Here is a 22,159-nt window from a genome sequence, read left to right on the forward strand (position 1 = left end):
ATGCACTGAGGTGGAACTGGTAATGGTCCACTTTCTTGCATGCTTGAATGCCTAATAATACACAGATCTAAAATATCATTGTACATGGGTGGACTTTTAGAGAGAATTAGTCATGATTTATGATATATGACAAAACCTAAGGCTATAGTAAACCAGGACATGGTTAAAAAAAAGGATATGATGTAAAATGATAAAATTATCCATTTGCTGTTACAGTAGCTTTATTACATTTTCATTTCCAATAACCCTGAACATGAATAGGGAGGATTTATGACTTATTAACAATTTACAGCCCATTTCCAGCTAGTAACCCAGAACATGAATAAATAAAATTGTGTGACATAAAATTATTCCTAATATGTATCCCATTGCTATTCGTAATACATGGAAGGGCATTGTGACTGTGCAACTGTAGTCAAAGTATGAATAACTCACGTACACCCCCCTCTCCCCATTACCATAACAATACATGCTAAGTCCTTGGCCCCAGAATATGTATTTGCAACACCCATGACCTGAGTGCCCCAACAGCAGGAAGAAAAAACTTGTCATAGCAGCTCCCCAACAAGAAGAAAGTAATTTGTTTCTTCAATCAACAGCTAAATATTGAAATAGTTTTCTACCTCCAAGAAAAAAATACTGAATTCTTACAACATAACACAGCTGATGAAGTTCTTCTCAGAGCTCCCCCCAATAGCTGTAGACAATCCATGTGAGGTCCTGGGGCCCCAGAGGGTGTATAAGTAACAGCGGTATGACCTGTGACTGAGCAGCAGTAAAAGGAAGTGTGTCAGTGGCAGGTCCCACCTGGTCTACAACTACTGCTGGTGTCATATGGTACATAACACACTGGCTGTGCCACCAGGACACTGGATACTTATGAAGGCACATCACATCACATAGGCCTGGACCACAGACAGGAGTGGAGGAACACGGAGATTATGATGATGGTGATGGTTATGATGAGCACTGGAGTCTTCTTCCATTGAGATCTAGATGCTGAAGGATTGAACAGTAGTGTATGGACTAGGATATTTTTGTTGTAGGAGATTGTGAGACTGGGAGGGAAGTAATGGCTTCTGCTCGCCCGGATAAGTCTCATCGACACAGCGGGATATATAAGTGAGTCCTATTAGGATTGGTGGTGTCACTTTTAGTGTGTGTGTATATGTGAAGAGAGAGAATTATCATGAGCTCTATGGCTATATACTGTGGTAGTGTAGGGTTGCCATATTATGCCGGTGTCTGTGTCAGCAGATACCATAATCATGGCGCTATATGTAATGGGAGATCCTAAATTAGACTCATTACTGAATTAGCTTTCCAATTTCCCAGCTAACTGCTTTGTAGGTGACTAAATACTTCTTGTCAGGGACCTGGAATCAATGCATGCTGTTGATGTGGTAGCAGTTGTTCAGCCTTCAGGAGGGGGATAGAAGAAATTATGTCATTCCTGGTCAATAAGGTCGGGTGGTGTACAGTCGGAGGACACGGGTCATTTGTTCGAGAAAGTCAGTTGTTGAGAAAAGGGATAAATATTGATCAGAAATATTTGTAGTCATTTACATCATACAGGTTTGTTGTTGAGTGATTTAGTCTTTATGTCCTGTCCCGACAAGATTTTCACTTTTGAAAATCATTTTGAAATGACACTAACAAAAGAAAAGGGTTGATTTTGGGTCACTGTGTGTTGTTGTGCCTGATAGCTTGGGTCCTGGTAACTTGGAGCTACAAAAAGAACCTCATCCCCACCTCCCCCCTCCCCCCCTTGCCCTAGTGAAACCCATTTCTCTGTGTATGTATGTGGTTGTCTATGTATGTGTCACCATTATTCAGTTTCTACTTGTTTTGACATGGAAACACCTTATAAGCAAACTAAATTTGTACTGAAAGTAAGCAAATATATTTCAACAGACAATAAGACTGCTTCACGTCATATCAAAATATCCTAAAGGCCTGTGTGATTCAGGCAACTTGATGTCATTTATGTTATACTCCACTCTAAGTTAGATCAGATGTGAACAAGCTTGAAGATAACTACATTGTTGTAGACAGTGGAATGTCTGTGACAGTGCTCTGCTGTGACATTAACAGTGTAATTTTATGACTATTCATATGACATTAGCTGTTGTGAAGACTTAGTGGGGTGGGTTGATGGGAGGAACACATGCATACCTTTACCTTATGACAAGTCACAAGGTTATTTATGGCAAGTTAAGCAGCGTACCTTTTTGTATTTGCGCAGTTGTCTTGGAAAAGATGACTAGAAGTACATTGAAAGGATTTACGTTATTGTCCACTTCAACATAGACCATGTCCTCAATATTTTTTTCATTTTGTTTTCTCAGAGCTTCTTCAAGTGGAGATAAATGCCTGATGCAGCTCTGATAAAAGGGCTGAATAGATTCACTAATGATTTTACTCAGCCACAGATGCTCTGTAGATTACAGAGACAGCAGATGTGAAGTGAATACATAATTACTACAACCTCTGTGCTCTGTTATAATATTGGTACTGTAATTAAATGCGTAAATAGAGCACTTTTTGTTATATTTTACTTTTTTGTGGGGTGGGGACGAGGTATTCATATTTAGACACCCACAAAAATGTACTTTATGACAGGAAACCCAACCACTTCAAAAAATTATGAATCAATATTTCTAAATAAATATTTCATTGGGAGAGGGGTGAAAGATAATATATTCGTGTTGTGTAAATTTAAAAAAGTAATTACCTCCATAAATCAAATGGAAGATGTGTTCTTATATTTGAAGATGATGTCAGTATGCATAAATTATACCTGGTATCTTCAGTTTAATGCAGGGAGTGATATTTATCCAGGCCTAGGTGAATCATTGGCATTACATTAGTATATAGGGCTAGATACATGTACGTAATGTGAACAGTAGTTTCTGGCTTTGAAATATTGGTATTTTGTAGAATGTCCATGGGTATACCATGGTGAAAGCATTTCTTAGTACTTGTTCATACACCAAAACCATACTGTTGGGTGATGTATATATATATATATATGTTGTCTTCATGTATAAACAAGCATATAAATGCTGCTTTATACGTGAGGACAACACATATGCACATAATAATTTTGTCCCTTAAATGCTCACATGGCTATGCTGAAAAATTAGATAATGTAAATAGTGGTAGAAACATATAATTTAGAGCTGGAAAAGATGAGCAGTAAGTGGGATGGGGTCACAAAAAAAATTAAACCTGAAAATTAGTCAAAATTTTTAGACCTAAAATGTGGTTCGAATTCAGGTGAACCTAAATTCATATTAGTCTACTTGAATAAAGAAAGCACTGGACTGGAACAAGCAGTGATTTTCCTTCTATAAAGAGGCACAATATTTCATTTGATCAAACTTCTGATTTCAAAGTAGGCTAGTAGGCTAAAATTGTGGCCTAAAAGTTATGACATTTTTTTAGCCAAAAGCTCTGGTGAGACAGACCTCAAGCTTTGCAAATCTAAGTTATTGTTTCCCTGAACTAAAATGTTAGTTGTTGTTGACAACTGGTAGTCAATATGGACTGTTTGGATACACATATTTATATTTGTACTGAGACAACATACTACAAGATATCACAACATTGCCCGTAACTACCAGAGCAATCCATTGATTTTATGGTGTCTATTCTTAAAAGTTGGCATTCATTTAGAAGAAGGAAATGGAATACAGCCTATGAGACTGGTCTTGATAAACTCCCTAGGCAACCAACGATTAGCATTTAGATCATGGGCAAATGTTTTTTGTGGTTGTTTGTTTAGTGTGTGTGTGTGTTTATGAGAGAGAAAAAGAGAGGGAGGGAGAGAGAGAGAGAGTAAGAGGGAGAATGGAATGGAGATCCCTATGATATTTCAGACTAAAACTAAAATTCACATTCTCTCCGAAACTTGCCTGCACATACATATGCAAACCTTCATTACTTTCTGATGTGGTCTGAAGCCATGAATATTTTACAAATGGGAATTAATCATGGTCAGTGCTGGCCGCACAGTCAGTTGAGCTACATATGCCAGGCAGGCAGGAAGCTCTCTCCTCTATCAGACTATCCAAGATGTTCCTCCTGTTGTCTTCCTACAGGGAGCACTCCCAAGTTCGAGAGAAGATAAGACCAATATTCTGTTAATGTTTATGGCAGATCCTTATTCTTTAATAAATCACAGCGGGTTGTGTTTGACCGGTAGCATGATCTGTGGGATAAGTTATTGGAAACCGAGAGCCATGACTGAGCATGGTGATCAAGTATGGGTATGAAGGATCTTATGAGGTGTTTAGAGTTCAGAAGAACTTGTTTATAGAAGTAGGAAATTATATTTAAAATAAAAAGTAAGATTACGTCTGAACTTATCAAAGTCATACTAACCCTCCTTCACTCTAACAGAAAGATGACTCAAGGAGACTGTACTTTATGGGAGTCATTATAGGTATATGTAAGTATAGAATATACTGATACTTTGTGGAACTCCATTTTGCAGAACTATGATAATGTGATAATTATGCAGCATTTTTAGTTCATTCTGTGCATTGGTTATGGTGGTGAACTAGATCACTTAAACCTGAAATTATGGACAGAAAAATGTAGCGCAAAGTCAACAAACTATCAAATGCCCATAAATCTGAGGGTGGAGGTCCTTGTACATAAAAGAGAGGGATGTTCCAAAGTATAACATAATGGGGGTGTCATGAGGAGAGTTATGTTATAAATATATTTTTGAATTAATCACATAGGACGAGAAAAATTAAGAAATTTCCTGAAATAAAAATTTGTACATGATACTTAACAAAGGACAATTTAAAAGCTCCAGAAAGCACAAAACTTGTAGCAGAAGGCTCTGTGTTTGTGTGTGTGTATGTGTGTGTGTGAGAGAGAGAGAGAGGGAGAGACTGAAATTGATAAATATTGATAAATATGAAAAGAAACACTGGAATAAACTGGCATATATTTGTGAGAAGTCACCAGGAACAAGCTGTTAAAGGCTGCTGCAGTGAGTGGCGTGACATGTTTGCAATTACCTGAACAAGGCACAGGAACAAGAATCAGGTTAGGTTCTTTTAATGGCATATTAACTGCCGCAATGTCAGATAACTTGTTTATCTGTCTTCACCTGTCACATAGAAGCATGTATCTTTGAATAGAAGGGACATTTTTTGCAAAAAAAAAAAGTATTATCGTAAGAATTGGTCTAAAGTTTTAGACTGAAATTTTAGTCTACTTTAACCTTTGCTAAATGGGTAGTAGTCTGATCAAGTGAAATATTGTTCCTGTTTTATAACTGGAGAGTAATGGCAAATATTCCAGACCAATTCTGACTTTGTTGAAGTAGATCACTGTTCAGTCATCTTGAACTGAAATAGACCAAGTTTCTGGTCTAAAAGTTTAGACCCATCTTCAGACTAAAAGCTTAGACCCAGACTATAGGTCTTTAGTGAAACCAGGCTCAGGTAGAGACCCATTAGAAAGACATAGGACTCCTTGCATTTTGTATATATAGGTGAGAATGACATGAAATATCAGTATGCTGTTGTTACAAATAGTTTAAAAGGGTTCAGATGTACATAAAGTGTTTTAACACTTAAAACCCTTCACTGATTTCATCAAGTATCTCAAGTTGGTATGAATCATGGAGTAAATGTGAATTCCATATTTTTCCATTCCTCCCATTTGCTTACATTACATGGATCTTAGGTCGCAGAAGTAATAATGTTTGCATAAAAGAACTTTGAAGTAATAGCTTTTTGTGGCTTGTTGGAATTGTTTTAGTGCATATTCTGGGGCCTGGTGTTTGTGTGGTGAAATGGCATATAAAATAGGATGTCTGCATTCCTTGGGTATGCTAACTAGTTATGCTTTTGCTAAATGGGCCTAGTTTTAACAAAACAGTCACACTTAAGGTGATAATTACCTTGTAAAGGTAAAAATTAATCAGAGGTATATGACTGATTACCAAATATAACATGAGGTCCCTGAAGAATGTATTACGTGGACCTGCAGGGTTTTATAAGAACTAGTCTGTATATTAACCTCATCTCAACAAAATCCAAAGTGCAGTGTTTTCTTTCAAGTGGTCTACTACTACTGATTTACCATAGAAAACAATGTACTTTTATAATGGTCCTAGCAAGGACCAGCTATAAGCTGAAGTTCTTATGTAGAAGTGATCCTTGTAGAATAACAAATAAGTTGTTTGCAGTGTCAGGTGCTGGAATGATAAGTCTGTGTTTGAAGTCCGTTTCAACATTATGCATAGGTTTACTTTCGTCTGTGAGGAAGCAGTTTTATGTGGCAGTTACAGTTTGGTCAGGGTACTTTATATTTGCAGTTAGACATGAGGCCCTAAAACAACCTGTCAAGACTTGTAGAAGGTATTTGTGATTGTTTGTTATAAGCAACAAATATTTGAGGTCAGATTATCAGTGTGTAACAGGATCCCTTCCCATTTTCTTTTTCAATGGTTTACTGCTTTCGTCGCCTATTCAGTTTTACTTCCTTTCAAATTATTGTTGTATTCTTAGGTGAGATCATGGCATTGAAAATTGGTTATTTTAGGTATGAAGGCATGCTTAGTTCTTTGAAAGTTATTCCTTTAAATCATTTTTGACAAGCTTGTTTATACCCATTTTTACAATGATGTACATGATTCTTGAGCTTTTCATAAAAAACCAAATCGAGCAAACCTAATTACCTCTGTATGAAGTGTGATAAACAGTACAACTGATGTGAACTGGTTTTACCTGCCAATGAGATATTTATTTTTATTCAATCCAGTCACATGGCATAGTCAGGGCTGTATATTTCTTTTTTTATTGAAAAAAAAAAAAACAATCAGTTGTGTTTCAAGCTACAAAAAAACAACAGTTAAACTCAAGATTTCTCACCACTCTTTCTTTCTATTTGCAGATGGTTTAAGCACATCACAGAAGCTGCAGAGGCACATAAGAGTCGGGAGAAAGAGAATCCCCTTCAGAGGCGCCGCCATGCCCGCGTGGCAACCAATGACTCGGGGAGGATACAGGAGGAGAAAGAAGAAAAACCAGGGTGAGTGCTGGAGATAGGACGTACTGATCATCAGTGAAGTTTACTAACATAAAATAAAGTGGTATTTGATATATATATATATATATATATATATATATATATATATATATATATATATATATATATATAAACTGTTCAGTTATATTCAAAGGGGGTGGACTCCCAAGTTTGAACTATGTTGAGTAGATTGATGATTCTGGCATTTTGCCTCTTAAACACATGGCATACTTGAAATTAATATATGCACGGAGTAATACATATCTTGGCTTTCTTCATCCCAAATATGCCCATAAAGTATAGCACAGGTGCTAAAAGTATAATTTGATTGATGTTCAGCTCATTTGTATAATTTTACAGACAATGAATAAATAATTGAAGTAAAAAAATTTCCTCTCATTGTTATCAGTGATGAGAGCAGTCTGAACCGAGCCAAGAGCCAGAGTGTGGAGAGCCTGGACAACCTGGACAGAAATGAGGTAGTCCAGGTCACGGACCAGCCACAGCTTGTCCAGCCAGCTGAGGTAGTGGTCACGGAGAAAGTGATGCAGAGGGCAGACTCTGTCATGTTGACGCCGCACGGTAGGGCCTGAGTTAAAGAAATAATGATTACTACTACTGTGATGTGTACTTTCTGAAAAATGCACTTAATTGTGCTGTTAGGGGTATATATTGTGAAATGGTTGATGTAATTACCCCCCCCCCCCTCAATATCCAGAAATGGTGTCCAATTGTACTGATTGTAACTTTATGCTTTTATTTGTGAGCATCTTTTTAAAAATATTTACAGAGAAAAAGGGGTCCTGATTGATAATTGATTTAATAACAAATGTAAAGATGAAGTTAGAACTCTTCATTATTTTAATACTTATATAGAGATATAAGCTCAGCTATTATAATTTGAGAACTAAAACTTGAGCCATGAAAGGTTTACAAGACCAATGCTGTTATTTTTAGAGTCGTTAAAGAAAAAAGACCAACAGATCAGGCAAGCACTGCAAGACAAGCAACGGATCACTGCGGAAATTCTACAGATTGAGCCTGCCGAGTTTGAAAATGTGGCAGAGGTGAGAGAGAGAGAGAGAGAAAACCTTTAAAAAATATCAAATTGAAAGAAAAACTTAAATATGTGCAATCCATTTGTGTAAAGATGCTTTTCATTCAAAAGAGGAAGTTTTCATAATGATAAGAAAATTCATCAGTTTTGTGTATCTGGTAACCGTTCATAACAAAGAAAAGAAACAACAGGTAAACTGTTGATTAACGAAGTGTTAATTACATTAATTTTTCAATATCTCTCTTTTTCTAATATTTAAAAAAAAATCATTCTCAGACACTCACAACAATATACTATGAGATACAAAACCAGCTAATTTTACAAAACTTTTAAATCCACCTTTAAATTAAATTTTAACAACAAAATTTTTGAGGCACAATATTACGTAAGTTGTTTGAATTTATAGGGTTATCACCCTTAATTAAAGCACGTGTTCTCCACTTCCAGCTGGCATGTGCTCTAGAGGGAGAGAAGGAAGCCAAGGAACTCATCCTGGGCTCTATCCTCCAGACCAATAGACTGACTGCACTGGTCAGCGATGCTCTCAGGGTCGACAAGGACACGCCGCCCGGTAAGACTACACGGATACATTACTAATACATAATTAAAAATTAGAATAAAACAATGCTCACTAAAGAACATGTGCTGTTAAAAGACCCATGTAACATTTGAGATTGATGCAGTAAGTTCTAATGAGCCACCACTAAAGTTCAGATTGGACAGGTGGACATGTTTGGAAATTTCAAAGTAAAAAAAGTTGTCACAGTTGCTCTGTCACTCAGATGATCCAAATGGCAGAAGTGAACGTATATAGTATGTGGCACTAATGTCTTTCAGAGCAAGCCACTGTGCGTGTGGAGAACAAACAACTGTACCTATCTCTTCCTGCTGACAAGCTCAATGCAATTACTAGAAGTTTATCAGAGGCTCTCACACAGTTACTGGTAGGTTGTTTTTTTGCCTAAGGCAAGATGTTGAAGCATCTTACATAGTGTCATATCCAACACAATACATTGTCACATCTAACACATTGCAGTTATCAGAAGCTCATTGTAAACTCTTACACAGGAATTGTTACTTTTCGTACTTGGACAATATTTTTGCTTGTAAGTCAGTGGTATTTTTATCGTTCAGTCAGACGCAATTCTTAGAACAACAAAGCTCTTGTATTACTGCAGCAAGTTTTTGTGTTCACCTAGAGGCCGTGCAGTCTCTTGTGAAATATACAGGAATGCAATATTTGCTAGTTAGTATGAGCATGCACATATCATGTTGAAATATTTACTGAGGTTATTACAGATTATGTATTGTGTATTAAGCTGGGAGAGAGAAATTTATTGTGTGACACTACAACACTTTTTGATACACTTTTCAGACTGTCATGTCAAAATCTGACAAAGAAAAGGAGGACCTGCGTCTGAAAGTGAAAGAAATGGACGACCTCCGTGACCAGATAAAAGCAATCAATGAGATGATGGTGATGATGAATCTGGGAGGAGGGTCCTCAGGGAGCCGGCCGCAAAGTTTTATCTCTGAGGCGTCCACGGCATCTGAGGTGGAGGAACAGCCGACTGTGGTGACCTCTAGTGAGGACTCAGGTGAGGACGGCTTCTATGGTGTAGCTGTAAATTGATGTTATAGAGCACAAAATTTATTTACTGAAATGGTTAAAAAAAAAAAAAGATTAATTCTGTTAACAGTTTGGATATGTGCCTTGATGATTAAGGAAGAAACTCTATAATTTCCAAGAAAATAAACTTTTTCTTTTTACACACTTATTTTGCCTTTAAAAGAATCTCAGGCTGTAGGTGATGTAGTGTACATCCAGAGAGCTTGTGGACCCTCACTGACGTCCTATCTTGTCTGTTTCAGTAGGCCTGGCGAGCTCCCCCACCAAGATGTCCATTGCCAGTCATCCCGACACACAACCAGGGAAAGACGACAGTGACGACGACGATAACAACAGCAGTGACAGTGACAATGAGCACAAGGAGGATGACAAAGACGATGCAACAGTTGTCGCTGATAGCGAACACAGTGAGACGGTCACTGAGAGCGTGAACACCCCCGGTGGTAAGGGGGCCGAGGACAGCGATAACGAGGACTTTCACGACAGCGAGGAGCAGGCCAAGGGGTCAGACTCCAGCGAGGAGGAGGAGTTAGTGGACGCCCCGTCCATACCAGACAATAGTGACCAGACAGTTAAGGATAGCTAGGATGATGTGATACAGGGGTTTCAGCATTCTTCTCCAAAGTGCCCAGCAGCAGTGATGATAAAACTGGAACACAGCGATGTGTTTTGTTTATGGGAAACGGTACCCAACTTCAGAAGTGCACTGCAGGGGTTTTGTTTTATTGGGAGAAATTAATAATAGCTTCAACAACAGCAGAAGTTTGTATCGCTTGTTCAGGGAAGATTTTTAAAAACTTTTCAACTTGCTACAGGAGTTTCTTTCATTGTACATGGAAAAGAAAACAGGTGACATAATACACAGGAATATGATACAGGATGATTTTAAATTTGGATTAAAATGTTCTTGATCCAATAGAGGTGCACTAAATTGCTCATGTTAGCACTTAGTAGGGTGTAAAACTCGTTGTACAGGAGCTAAAAACCTGACCATCCACTCAACAAACTTCAGATAAAAATAAAGGAGGCCTTTCAAATAATGAGATATTGGTTGGACAGGAGATGTTTCAAATTAATTTTGGACTCACGTGGAGGTCTTATCAAGTATGTCATGTTGGTTATTTGGTAATACCTTAGTGGCTTACCACTCATACTGTGGATCAGGCACTTGATCAGCTCTTTGTTTGCCTGATATTGCTGAGGTCCTTACATTCATTATCTGTCTACTGCCACAACAAATACTTGCTGTGTGGTTTAAGGTGGCAGCAAGAACCCGTCTCACTTTGAGCTCCTTGTGCCTCTATAGATTACACAAGGAAAGTACTTCCTGACTGACTTGGAGCATAATGTAACATGTAGAATCTTCACATAATATCTCGTCTCTTCCAACTCGGCCTTGTTCCTTACTCTGTAAGACTTAACCCAATGCCTTTTCTAGCCTCTGAAATATGTGAGATGAAAAACTTAATTTGAACTAAATTACTAAATTTCACATTGCACTGACTATGGCAAAAAGAAAACCATGCCTTACACAAGTATCTATTTAACACATTACTGGTAAAGGAAGGGTTGCTGCACACTGCACAGTACGAGAAAAGATAAGATGCCAATTACATTTTTGATAAGAAAGTGATGTCAAAATATAATACTTTAACGAGTGTTGTTTGTAATAAAGTCATTGGCAAGGTAAATTAGACTTACTGTAGGAAGGCACTACATTATAATTGCATAATTGTGTTCGTTATTGCCACATGACAGACCCAATATTTTCTTTGGACTTATGTAGTCGGCCATTCAAATAGAGACCCTTATAGTTGGACTGGTCTGCTCCCTGAACTTAATATAGATAACCATTGGTTTTTCAACCATCTACCACACCAGTTGGTAAGTAATCGACTAAGGGTGCAGTTGGCTTATCTTCTATTTTTGTGTATCTATCCACCCAGGGTAGAACACGTGCTGGAGAGACTTGACTGGAAAAACAGCTTCCGCAAGGGAACTTTTTCTTTGTTAACAGTCCAAGTTATGTTTTCTACTGTATGATAATTAAAGAGAGCTTGACAAATTGAAATTGTGTGCAATACTAAAAAAAATGTCATTAATTATGTCATTCAAGATAAGTGTTCTACATTGTTTATAGATAACCAGCTTGCTAGGTGTTAGGAAGGTATTGTTCACCTGTCACTGTGACTTTGGTGTGTTTGTACCTGACTCCAAGCCGAGTGAAAATCAATCATAAGAAAGATTCACATTGACGTTTCATGATGCAATCTTGCAGCTCCTGTAACATTGTACATATTGTGTATAGAACTTCCTACTGGCATAGGCATTTTAGAGAGAAGAGATTGCTATTAATATTTACTGTTTATTATTACTATTATGATAAGTAAATAAAAGTACAGGTACAGGCCAAGACCTTTATTATTTATATGTATAATATTTCACCATGCAAGAAAGCAGGTGTGGCATAACATAAAATTTCTATTTCACAAGTGGGAGATGATCCAATATTAAAGTTATAAATAAAAAACAAGATGGGAAATTTCAGTGTATTGCTCGTTAGGCTCCTTGTTTGTGTACAATATGAAACGAGAATAAATTCAAAATACAAAGAAAGAAGTGTTGATTTTTGTGGTTCAATTCTTGAATGTAAGAAATTCGCAAATACAGCAGCAAAAATGCCCAAGATATTGGGATCTTACCAGTCAGTTGGATGTCAGTGTCATTTTATATACCAGTATATATTTTTACGCCGCAGATCAAGAAACTCAAAAGCTTCACTAACCTCATTATAATCTTATTTTTGATATGTATTATTTATTTATTTTAATTACCTTCACTACAAAACAGCAAAACAAATTGCATGTTGTACAACGTTTGTTATTATTTATAACATGTATTTTTATTTTCAACAGAAGACCCGTCTAAAATGAAACAGAAATGCTAACTTGGGCAATATAAATCCTTAATGTTTTAGATATTCTAAAAGTTTATAATACAGATATTATACAGGGCTTAATTCAGAGATATTTTCTGACAGTATTCCAAATTATCTTTATTGATCCATCTTCCATTTTTTAACCGTCTTCCAACAGAAAAAATTAGATACCCATCAATGTAAACTTGAAAATCTGATCGTCTTCCAGAAGACCCAAAAGACGGCCTAAATCCGCCCCTGTTATAAATCGGACAGATACTGTGTCTTCTGTACAGGATATCTACATGTTTTTGTTTTCATTGCCAAACCAATAACTTCACAATCAATGAAACTCGTATAATATCTTCACAAAACCACTTCATGCTAAGGGAGACTTGTATATTGTTCCCAAGTCTATGTCTGATATATCCACTTCCTTTTTCTTTAACTTATATTTGTCCACATCCAGATTTCCTTGGTCAAAATCTCTCTCTATGTCTGGCCTGACACAAGCATCAAACAGGTTCTTGGCAGTCAGCGGCTCCTGGTGAATATCTTTCACACGGTATGATACATAGGGCTTTAGCTGGAACAGAAAAATAAAGAACTATTATCAGAATCATGATAGTTGATGGTGCATAAAATGTACTGTTAATCTATTATCCTGAAACTTGAATCAATAGACAACAACAACAACAAAAAAAAAAAAAAAAAATGAAAGCAAAGATGAGATTTTAAAATCTTTTTTTTAAAAAAAGGAAAGGCACTCGTGGAGGCCCTGTGGGTCAAACATACTAGTAATAATAATAATATGTTACACACAAATGACGAGAAGAATCTATCACTATAAGACAGGAGTCCCCGGGTTCCATAAAATACTATGGCTAAGGAGGTCTCTCCTGACATCTATAAACTACGCTAGCCATGCAGTGGTTACTATACGTTACCGGGAATCCTTTTAGATCAGGAACAATGAACTCTGGCACTGAATCCTGTAATTTGCGAAAACTTCCACTGGGCAGCCTGTATCCAACCTCTGGAACCCCAGATCCTCCTCCTGTTCAAAACAATAATGCACATGTACAGATCCCTGTGCAACATACCAGTCCATTTCCAACCAGATATTGCTTAAGCTATCTTAAGCCAATTAAAAATGAAATAGCCGTTACCTGTCACATCAATCATTGAACCATGATAGCAGATTAGCATATAATAATGATTTTTAAAAATTAAAGGAAAAAACAGGACTGAGTGGGAATCGAAACCACTCGCCCGTCTTAGGCAGCCAAAGATGTTGCCACTCAGTCAGCAAGTCTTGCTATCTGATGGAGTGTTATTGCCAATATATGATTCCTATCGCACATGCCGAAGCTTAACGGAAATTGACGGAGGCTAGAAAATGCCTTCAAAACATACTTTTAAAAGTTATAATAAAAATCAAACTACTGCTACTATCTTCCCACTGCCTAAAGGTATTTCTAACACCTGTCAGTTGTCAACAGGCTGTTGAAGTTTGAGAGGAAAATGTGAAAAGGAGACATTGGCTTATCTCTTATATAATAGGTACATTCCTCAACAACATTGCATTTACACTGCTGACTACTCTCTAGTTCCTTATTGCCACATGGTTTGAAATAGTAGTACAGGGCGGGAAAAATTCACAAAATCTAAGAAAAGTACAGTCCTGAATAAACATATAGGGTGGAAAATTGGAAATTGACCAATAAAGAACTGGAAATCTATCAAGTGATGTGAGTGCGACTGGATGTGATTGTGTATATGTCCTGAAATGCACTGCTGTCACAATCTAGAGTAAACACAGGGCCCCAATATGATGGACCTCGCTTAAGCGTTAAAATGGGTCAATATACGTATGTGGGGAAACTCAGATTTTTAGTAAGCGCACAGTCTCCAATAAGGCTGTACAGTGTGAAATTTGTTGTCCAAATAAATACCTGTATATGGACGGCAATTAGGAACCAGAGAGTAATATAGCTTCTGACAAAATTATTTAATTCATTTTTTATTGGACCTTGGAGCATAAGGGTTTTAGCAACTCCTGGTCCAGAGAAGAAAAAGTAGCCAGTGTCTAAAAAAAAAAAAGCTTTAAACCTTCTGCACTGAACTCAATTTTACTGACATTTGGCATTGACCCAGTGCTGATACCATAGACCGTGATAACACTTACGAACTGATGTAATCTTAGACCACAATTTTGGAAATTTGCTGTTGCCTCCTTCTGTGTATGGAGTAATAGATTTTCCACTGAGGGGATATCTTCTATCATAAGGAGCTCGGACTGATGGTTGCGGGAGATTCAGATTAACTTTCTGCTCGATGAAGTTAGTACTGCAAATGAAAAAAAAAAAAAAAAACAGTAACCCAAAACTTGTTTTTGACTGAATAAGTACTAAAAAGATGTCCCTTTTCAATAAATCAATTGCTCTGCCCATGGTATCAGATTGAGAAGGAGAACATCTTCCTAAGTATTATTTAAGCAATAAATACTTTAAGATTCATATGAAGTCAATTATTTAAGCAATAAATACTTTAAGATTCATATGAAGTCAATTTTTAATTTTTTATTTTTTATTTTTTATTTTTATTTATTTATTTTTATTTTATTTATTTATTTATTTTATTTTTTTTTTTTTTTTGCCACAAAAGCCAGCATATAATTTCAAGTAGCATAAATACGAGAATTACCAAATTAAAAAGTAGGTTAAATTTCTGACCAAAAGTTTAAAGAAAAGAACCAGTCTAAAGCTTTTTTATGGCTGATCAAGTAAATTATTCAGTTTATCCCTCGGCACGTGGAATTTATTTGAGTCATATAAGAAACTAGTAGTAGTGGTTTATATGTGTTACTGGGAATCCACGCTCCACCGATGCTTGGCTCATATGTACCTTTCATTTTATTATTTGATTTATTTTTATTTCAATGTGCAAATACTGTATACATGTATAAATGTCATAAATCTACTAACACACTGCAATGCACTGTATTGCGCATTATGGTCTAGCTGATGCTTTTTAGCAAAGAAGGCAAGAATGATGACGCTGGCTTTTTGACTCATTTTAGAAAGTGGCATCACTAAGTGGTGCCACTCAGGGGCAGATCCAAAGCTATTTACTGACAGTCTTCCAAATTATCTTTGTTGATTCATCCTCCAATTTTGACCGTCTTCCAACAGAAAAAAATAGATACCCGTCAATGTAAACTTGAAAATCTGACCGTCTTCCGGAAGACCCAGAAGACGGCCTAAATCCGCCCCTGCCACTAATAGGCCATTCACATTAGAAAGTTAACCGCGGTCTAGTTAATTCTGACTGAATCGCGGTCAACTAAACCGAGATTATTTGGGTGAACACTGATACCGGCAGCGATCAGTAGCGATAGAATTTAAGCAATCATACTGTTCAGCATGCACTCCAATGTTTCGATAAGTAAAAATCAGACCCTTTATATTTAAATTCTATATCAGATATATGATAACGGTGACAAAAGTTAAGATACTAATTCTACATGTAGGCATGGTGATACAGATAACCTAAAGCCTGTTTTGCAATAGACCATTTTATTCTTGGTGCTTCCTGCTAATTTGCGTTATACTCTCCGACCATACTCACAGTACTCAAATAGCTGCGAGGATTTCTTGCGAACGAGATCAGTTGATTAATTGCACACTTGTGCGCATACATTCCATATCTAAACATCTGGTCTTCACCATGATTCGAAATAAGTCCAATTTAACCCAGCTCCTGATCTGGGTTTATTTCGACCGCGATATGTCGTTATGTCGTTCAATCACATTAGAAAAGTTAACGATGGGACCGAGGTCAGACCTTGACCGCGGTCGAAAGTGTTAGTGTGAATGGCCTATTAAACTTGAATAACTTACGATCTAAATTGAGATAGACCAAAAACATTTCACATTTTGTTCATACTCAGATTTGTTGCTATCTGTGTGTCAAATGTCAAGTCTCTGGCTTAATTAGAAAAAAATACGAGTGGACCAATTAGTATAACATTTCCAAACAATCAATTTAAAGGCAAAACACACTCACCTGTGAGGTTTTTTATACTTCCGCTCTAGCGTATTCCAGTATTTCTTGGGGTATCTCCTTCCTTTAATGTAGTAGTCATTTTTACGGAAACACTGCCGGGCAGAAGTACTGATACATCTCCCGGTGAAAACTAGAACCTGCAGCATTTTATTCCACAACCAAACCAGCTACACTTTCGTTACGGACCTCCTCTTGTGGAGAGCGAAAAAGGCCAAGATGAGACTATCAGAGGGTGTAAACAGTCTATAGTCTACCAGGGTCACATATGGTCTAATATTGATTTTTCAATAGATATTCACAAATATTGTTCTGGGTAATTTTGTGCCCTTTTCTGTATTGTTAAATATTTGCATAGAATCAATCCGTAATACTATGATCGCTCAGTTGGCTGCTGGAACCTCTGGTAGAGCAGTGAAAAAACCTCTCCGCCTTGTTACAAAGCTAAAGTGTAGATGACTTAGACGACTTGAGTGGTGTTCAGTAAGTTGTTCCTTAAAAATTTTAAAAGGTAATAAAAAGGTCAAACAAAATTGTTGTCTTTGTTTTATGTTTGATATTTATTATTATTATTATTATTATTATTATTATTATTATTATTATTATTATTATTGAAGATTTTCAAAATAAATCAGTTTTTAAAGAGACTCCGACACCATAAAAAGGCCCGTTTTCACGCGGGCCTTCTCCAAAGGCTCTTGCTGTAAACACGCTCGACTGTAATAAATCTGAAAACCACAGGTAAGACACCCAAAATTCGCACACCTTTAATAGAGTTTGCTTCATACAACCAAAATTCGATTATTCTATTTATAAATTTGTAGTGTCTCCAAAAGATTAATCGTCATAGAAATGAGAATTTAATTTTTTAAAGTTGCTGAGGCGACTAACGCTTATACTACGAGAGACATAGACTTAATAAGAAACTTCAAGCGAATTTACATTTTTTAAAATATATTTAATGTAGCAAATATAATTGTTTTTTATTACCGTTTATCAAAATACAAAACAGAAGTAACAATTGTCAAATACCATATGTGATAATGTGCATTTTACTTTATTGAACCTTAAAACAAAACGTATAATCGATAATTACACCTTTTGTCCTCAACATATACATGAATTGCATAGAAGCCTGGTAGTCTGAGCAATAGTCCCTCGATCACCAAGATATACTCGATTCAAAACTGTTAGACAATAAAATGAAATGCACGTTTTCTCAGCGGGGTTTTCAATTCTATGGGTCTAATCTTTGCCGTAAGAGTTAGATAGAAATTCATCAGTCTCCATCTCCATTTCGAAAATGATTCAAGGAGTTAGAAACTAGGAAATCAAAATTGGTCTTAAATTACGTGTACCCTGGCGATTTACGGAACAATATTGGAATTTCCAGGAGGATAATATTTTTGGTATAATATGAAGGCATATTGCTCAGGGTGCGCCTTTAAAAGAAGCCAGGAATATTGGCCCATAGCCGGCAGTTCAGGGCGGAACCTTTGAGCGTCGGGTCTGAGCAGTGTCCCCATGCACCGTCCCTGAAACACTTCAGGATTTCATTGGGTTTTCTGCCAATAACACCCTGCACGAAAGCAATTAAATCATCATCATCATCATTATCACAGTAATAAAAAATATATATACAAATAATAATAATAATATATTGTGTGTAACAATCAATTTGATTTGTGTGTTTTCTTATATAGGAACCAGGGATACTTACACCCCCCCCCCCCCTTAATATTCAATTCTAATTTTAAGAGGGGAATATTTATGTGATTTTTTTTTCATAAACCGAAGGGGGGGGGCAGGACCCCCCCCCCCCCTCTAAATCCGCCACTGAGAACTCCCATCTCTCTCTCTCTCTCTTAACTAAATACCAAAAGAACGTAGGCCTATATCTGAGTAATGTAGGCTTCTTTAATCATTGAGTCTACTTTCTCTTTTTTTTTTCTTTTATCGATATGACAACATGGCGTGACAACCCGAGCCAGCGTTCTGCCGTGAAACTCGGGGAGGCTATGGTAGACTACAGAAGCTGAAGTGGTTCATGCTCACCATATATCCTTTGGCCACGGTGTCATCAAGATTGAACTTTCCAGCCGTGAAGAAAGCTGGATTCTCTCTCTTTAGCTTGTCAACCAGGCTGTCGCAGATAGGCGTGTAGTCATTCTCCGTCCTCTGACCACCAATAGCAGAACCGGCAGTAGAGATTCTAGATGAATGTACGGATTCGAGTGCATTAGTCGGCTGATTATTGACTTTAGTCGATACGATTGTGGAATGACCCATTTTAACAAAATTAGAATATCGACAAATTTACTGTAAGTACGATAGAAATCCTTAAAATAAACAAAGTATCACACGGTAACACTAAAAGGCAATGTAGTCATCATAGTGCAATAAGCCGCGCAGATACAATGAAATTGGAGGCAATTTTCACATATTAACAGAACATAGAACTTTGATTACCCTGGACCACCAGACCACTTTTAATATTCAGAAACGAGACTCTAGAGGCTGGAAACGGCAGAGGAAAAAAGTGAGTGTCAAGGGATGTCCGAATCTATAACATGATGCATGGTATTAAAAAGACATTTCAGTAATGGAGGACGACGTACAAGAACGTAACTGAAAACTAAATCGGGTAGAAATGAAGTAATTAATATACCTACCGCCGTATGTTGTAGCAGAGCAGCAGCGGCAAGAACTCAACGGATGCCAGGGGTGCTGCAGGTGGCTTATATTGGTCATCGCTCTTTACTACGAGGGAGAAGGTCGGTCTCTCACAGGTCACCATTTCCCCGCCGACCATAGTCGTTACCTCTTGGGCGATCTCTTTCTGAACGTAATATTTAATAAATCGAGCTGAAATGGACAACGGTCAGTGCATTAAATTTAAGCGGCCTGTTATGTTATAAAATGGATGGTTGGACGTTTTGTAATATTTTAACCTGCATGTGCGTTAACGTGTTTGCAATGTGCATGTGTGCAAAAACTTCTGGAAACATCGAAGGAGTGGTATTAAATCTATAGATATGTTATTAGTATCAAGGTTGGAATGAATTGGTTTAAGACGCCCTCCGCCCACCTGTAACTACCGTGCGCCGATTGGATTGGAATTAGCGGTGATTGACAAACAGTGATAGATCAACTGGCAGGGCCGTAGCCTGAGAAAAATGCCAGGGGGGGGGGGCAGTAAGCGGACACGAGGGGGCAAAGCCCCCGAGGGGGGTCGGTGTGGGAGGGGGTGTCCCCCTCCCACGGTGTGGAAAATTTTTAAAAACTGTATGTATAATACTGCATTCTGGTGTATTTTAACTGTTATTTATTGCTCAATCAGAAGTCAGAAATTGTGGGTTCATTTTGCCATAAGTACAGTCATTTTTTCAACACAACACGCCAATTGGACTTTTTGGCATGAACTGAGTTGGCTAAAAACAGTACACCTTTGTAAACAGATTGTTGAATGATTGTCTAGTGGCCATGAGTGCATTTTCTCACAGATTTGATACCAACTTTGCAATTATTTATTTTTTTTACCTTTGCGATTATTATTATTTTTTTTGCACCTCAAATCCCAGGGGGGGCAGCTGCCCCCCCTGCCCCCCCGGAGGCTACGGCCCTGACTGGCCAACATTATATACGTACGGTAGCAGTGCCCAACTGTCTTGCCGCCCTGCTGAAAGCGCGCATCAATGCACTCCATAAACGTATCCTTGTCTACGGCGCACGAGGGCGCAATCCCCTTGCAGTCTTCTGAACATGTCAATTGGCTACATTGGAACGGCCTGTGCACAGGTGATACGTCACTCAGTGTGTACACACGATTCTGGACTGTGGTACAGGACACAGTGCACAGCGCCTGAGAGAGGCAAATGTATTTATATTATTTCTATAATATCAGCGGTAGATATGCCTTCTCGTTAAACCGAATTCGTAAAATATTCCAGAAATCGTGTTTGATAAAGTGTTCTTTTTTCACTATCAAGCTAATTTCTGCACGATTTTTTTCTTTTTAAAATAGTATTCACTATAAAAACTGTGTACGTTTTATTGTTTTAAAGCAACATATAAAATCCCCGGTGTTACAATATCCTTTGCATCGTTTTTATCTATTTAGAGTCAATATCACTGAGAAATTTGATAATTTTTCATACTTGGTGAAATTCACCATTTTAATGGAATCCACATTCCCGTTTTTCACTTACCAGTGAAATAAACAAGTAGCAAGATTTCATCGTGCAGTGCTGCTTACTTTCACCGTCGAAGCTTTCATGTAACAATTTTCAAACTAAAGCAAATCCAGAATGACACTTTTAAATATATAATCAGGTGCCTCAAAATGTAATTAACAAGGAAATTGAACGAGTTATTGTGGTATCCAAATGGACTTTTAATTTGAAAATCTATTATAATAGATTGTATTCGTTGTCGTGATCCATTTTGTCGTTTGAAATGAAGCTATTTGCATGTCAGGTAAAGTTTACAATTCCGATAGAAAGTCCCTTGCTTTCTACAAGCGGTTATTTTTCTGTTCGACCTGTGCAGTGTTATTATACGAGTCATTGTCCGTCCTGGTGCAACCCAGCCTTCTATCGACTTCTCTCATTACAAACAATTTTTGCCGATTACATATTTCAAATGATTATGTGGTTGATTTATGACAGGATCCTTGGATAGCCGAGGCCAGAACAGTTCTCTGAGATGAATCTAGGAAGAAATAAATTTTAAATGAAAAAAAAAAGCAAGACTGACAAAAAAAAAAAAGAAAAAAAAATTAGAGCAACAACCATGTGAAAGCAAACAAGCTTGAAAAAAAAGAGGTAAAAACAGATAAGCAAGACTGGCAAATGATTCAGAACAACAAACAAAAAAAATCAAATGTGAAAAAAAAGACAAATAGGCAAACCAACATATTACGGGTAGGTCTATTAATTTGTTTGGAAATGCGTAATGTGCAGTGGGGTAAACTTTAAGCTAAATAATTGACGTTGACATGTAACAATGAACTTCTTACCCCGTCATATTTCCAATCTTCACTCTTAATCATTATTTGTGCAGTAATTTTCGACAAACCAAGTTCATTTTGACTTCACAATTAACTGATTTGAAATCAACTGTCTGTCATCGACAAATTTATGTGTTCCAGTTAAAACCAGCTTAACAGTAGAAAATTGTCTCTATAGCTGTTCATCATAACTAGTATATGACAACCTAGCTTTTGCAACTAGAATCACCTTTCCCCTCGTCACCATATAACTTGTACACATTTTACCCAGTCTCAAAATGTAAGTGATAGTTGTAGTTGTAGTTGGCAAATGCACTTCGATTTACATTTTGATGGTGTTCATGCATTAAATTTTCAAGGTTATTTAACACAGACTTTGTTGAAGTTCCACTTATGGAGGTCCAAAGACACCTAGAGTAAAGGCTA

The 22,159-nt window shown here is 37.2% G+C and overlaps 3 protein-coding genes across 14 annotated transcripts in view; 1 reads left to right on the forward strand and 2 right to left on the reverse strand.

The window, feature by feature from the left end:
* Positions 1–12,362, forward strand: part of LOC106154614 (rho guanine nucleotide exchange factor 11) — a 91,483-nt gene extending 79,121 nt beyond the window's left edge. For 11 of the 12 annotated variants that reach the window (XM_087017803.1, XM_087017796.1, XM_087017799.1 and 8 more), the window contains 7 exons: positions 6,922–7,059; positions 7,466–7,638; positions 8,014–8,123; positions 8,561–8,684; positions 8,951–9,057; positions 9,489–9,711; positions 9,986–12,362. In XM_087017803.1, coding sequence (XP_086873929.1) covers positions 6,922–7,059; positions 7,466–7,638; positions 8,014–8,123; positions 8,561–8,684; positions 8,951–9,057; positions 9,489–9,711; positions 9,986–10,329 — 1,219 coding nt within the window. In that variant the 3' untranslated portion in view covers positions 10,330–12,362. The remainder of the gene's footprint in view (positions 1–6,921; positions 7,060–7,465; positions 7,639–8,013; positions 8,124–8,560; positions 8,685–8,950; positions 9,058–9,488; positions 9,712–9,985) is intronic. The other variant, XM_087017797.1, reaches the window with a different exon arrangement.
* Positions 12,147–16,931, reverse strand: LOC106154615 (uncharacterized). Its single transcript, XM_013529016.2, has 4 exons — positions 16,729–16,931; positions 14,849–15,009; positions 13,608–13,717; positions 12,147–13,246 (listed from the first exon to the last, which is right to left on the reverse strand). The coding sequence occupies exons 1-4, from the start codon at positions 16,872–16,874 to the stop codon at positions 13,040–13,042; spliced, it is 624 nt and encodes a 207-aa protein (XP_013384470.1). The 5' UTR covers positions 16,875–16,931; the 3' UTR covers positions 12,147–13,039.
* Positions 16,932–17,761: 830 nt separating this feature from the next.
* LOC147760849 (uncharacterized) lies at positions 17,762–22,116 on the reverse strand. Its single transcript, XM_087017836.1, has 4 exons — positions 20,374–22,116; positions 19,398–19,590; positions 18,781–18,937; positions 17,762–18,304 (listed from the first exon to the last, which is right to left on the reverse strand). The coding sequence occupies exons 1-4, from the start codon at positions 20,429–20,431 to the stop codon at positions 18,170–18,172; spliced, it is 543 nt and encodes a 180-aa protein (XP_086873962.1). The 5' UTR covers positions 20,432–22,116; the 3' UTR covers positions 17,762–18,169.
* Between the last annotated feature and the right edge of the window lie 43 nt (positions 22,117–22,159).

The sequence above is a fragment of the Lingula anatina genome, chromosome 7, assembly GCF_051362555.1.
Source record: "Lingula anatina isolate TDL-2025a chromosome 7, LinAna3.0, whole genome shotgun sequence".
Taxonomy (NCBI): Eukaryota; Metazoa; Brachiopoda; class Lingulata; order Lingulida; family Lingulidae; genus Lingula; species Lingula anatina.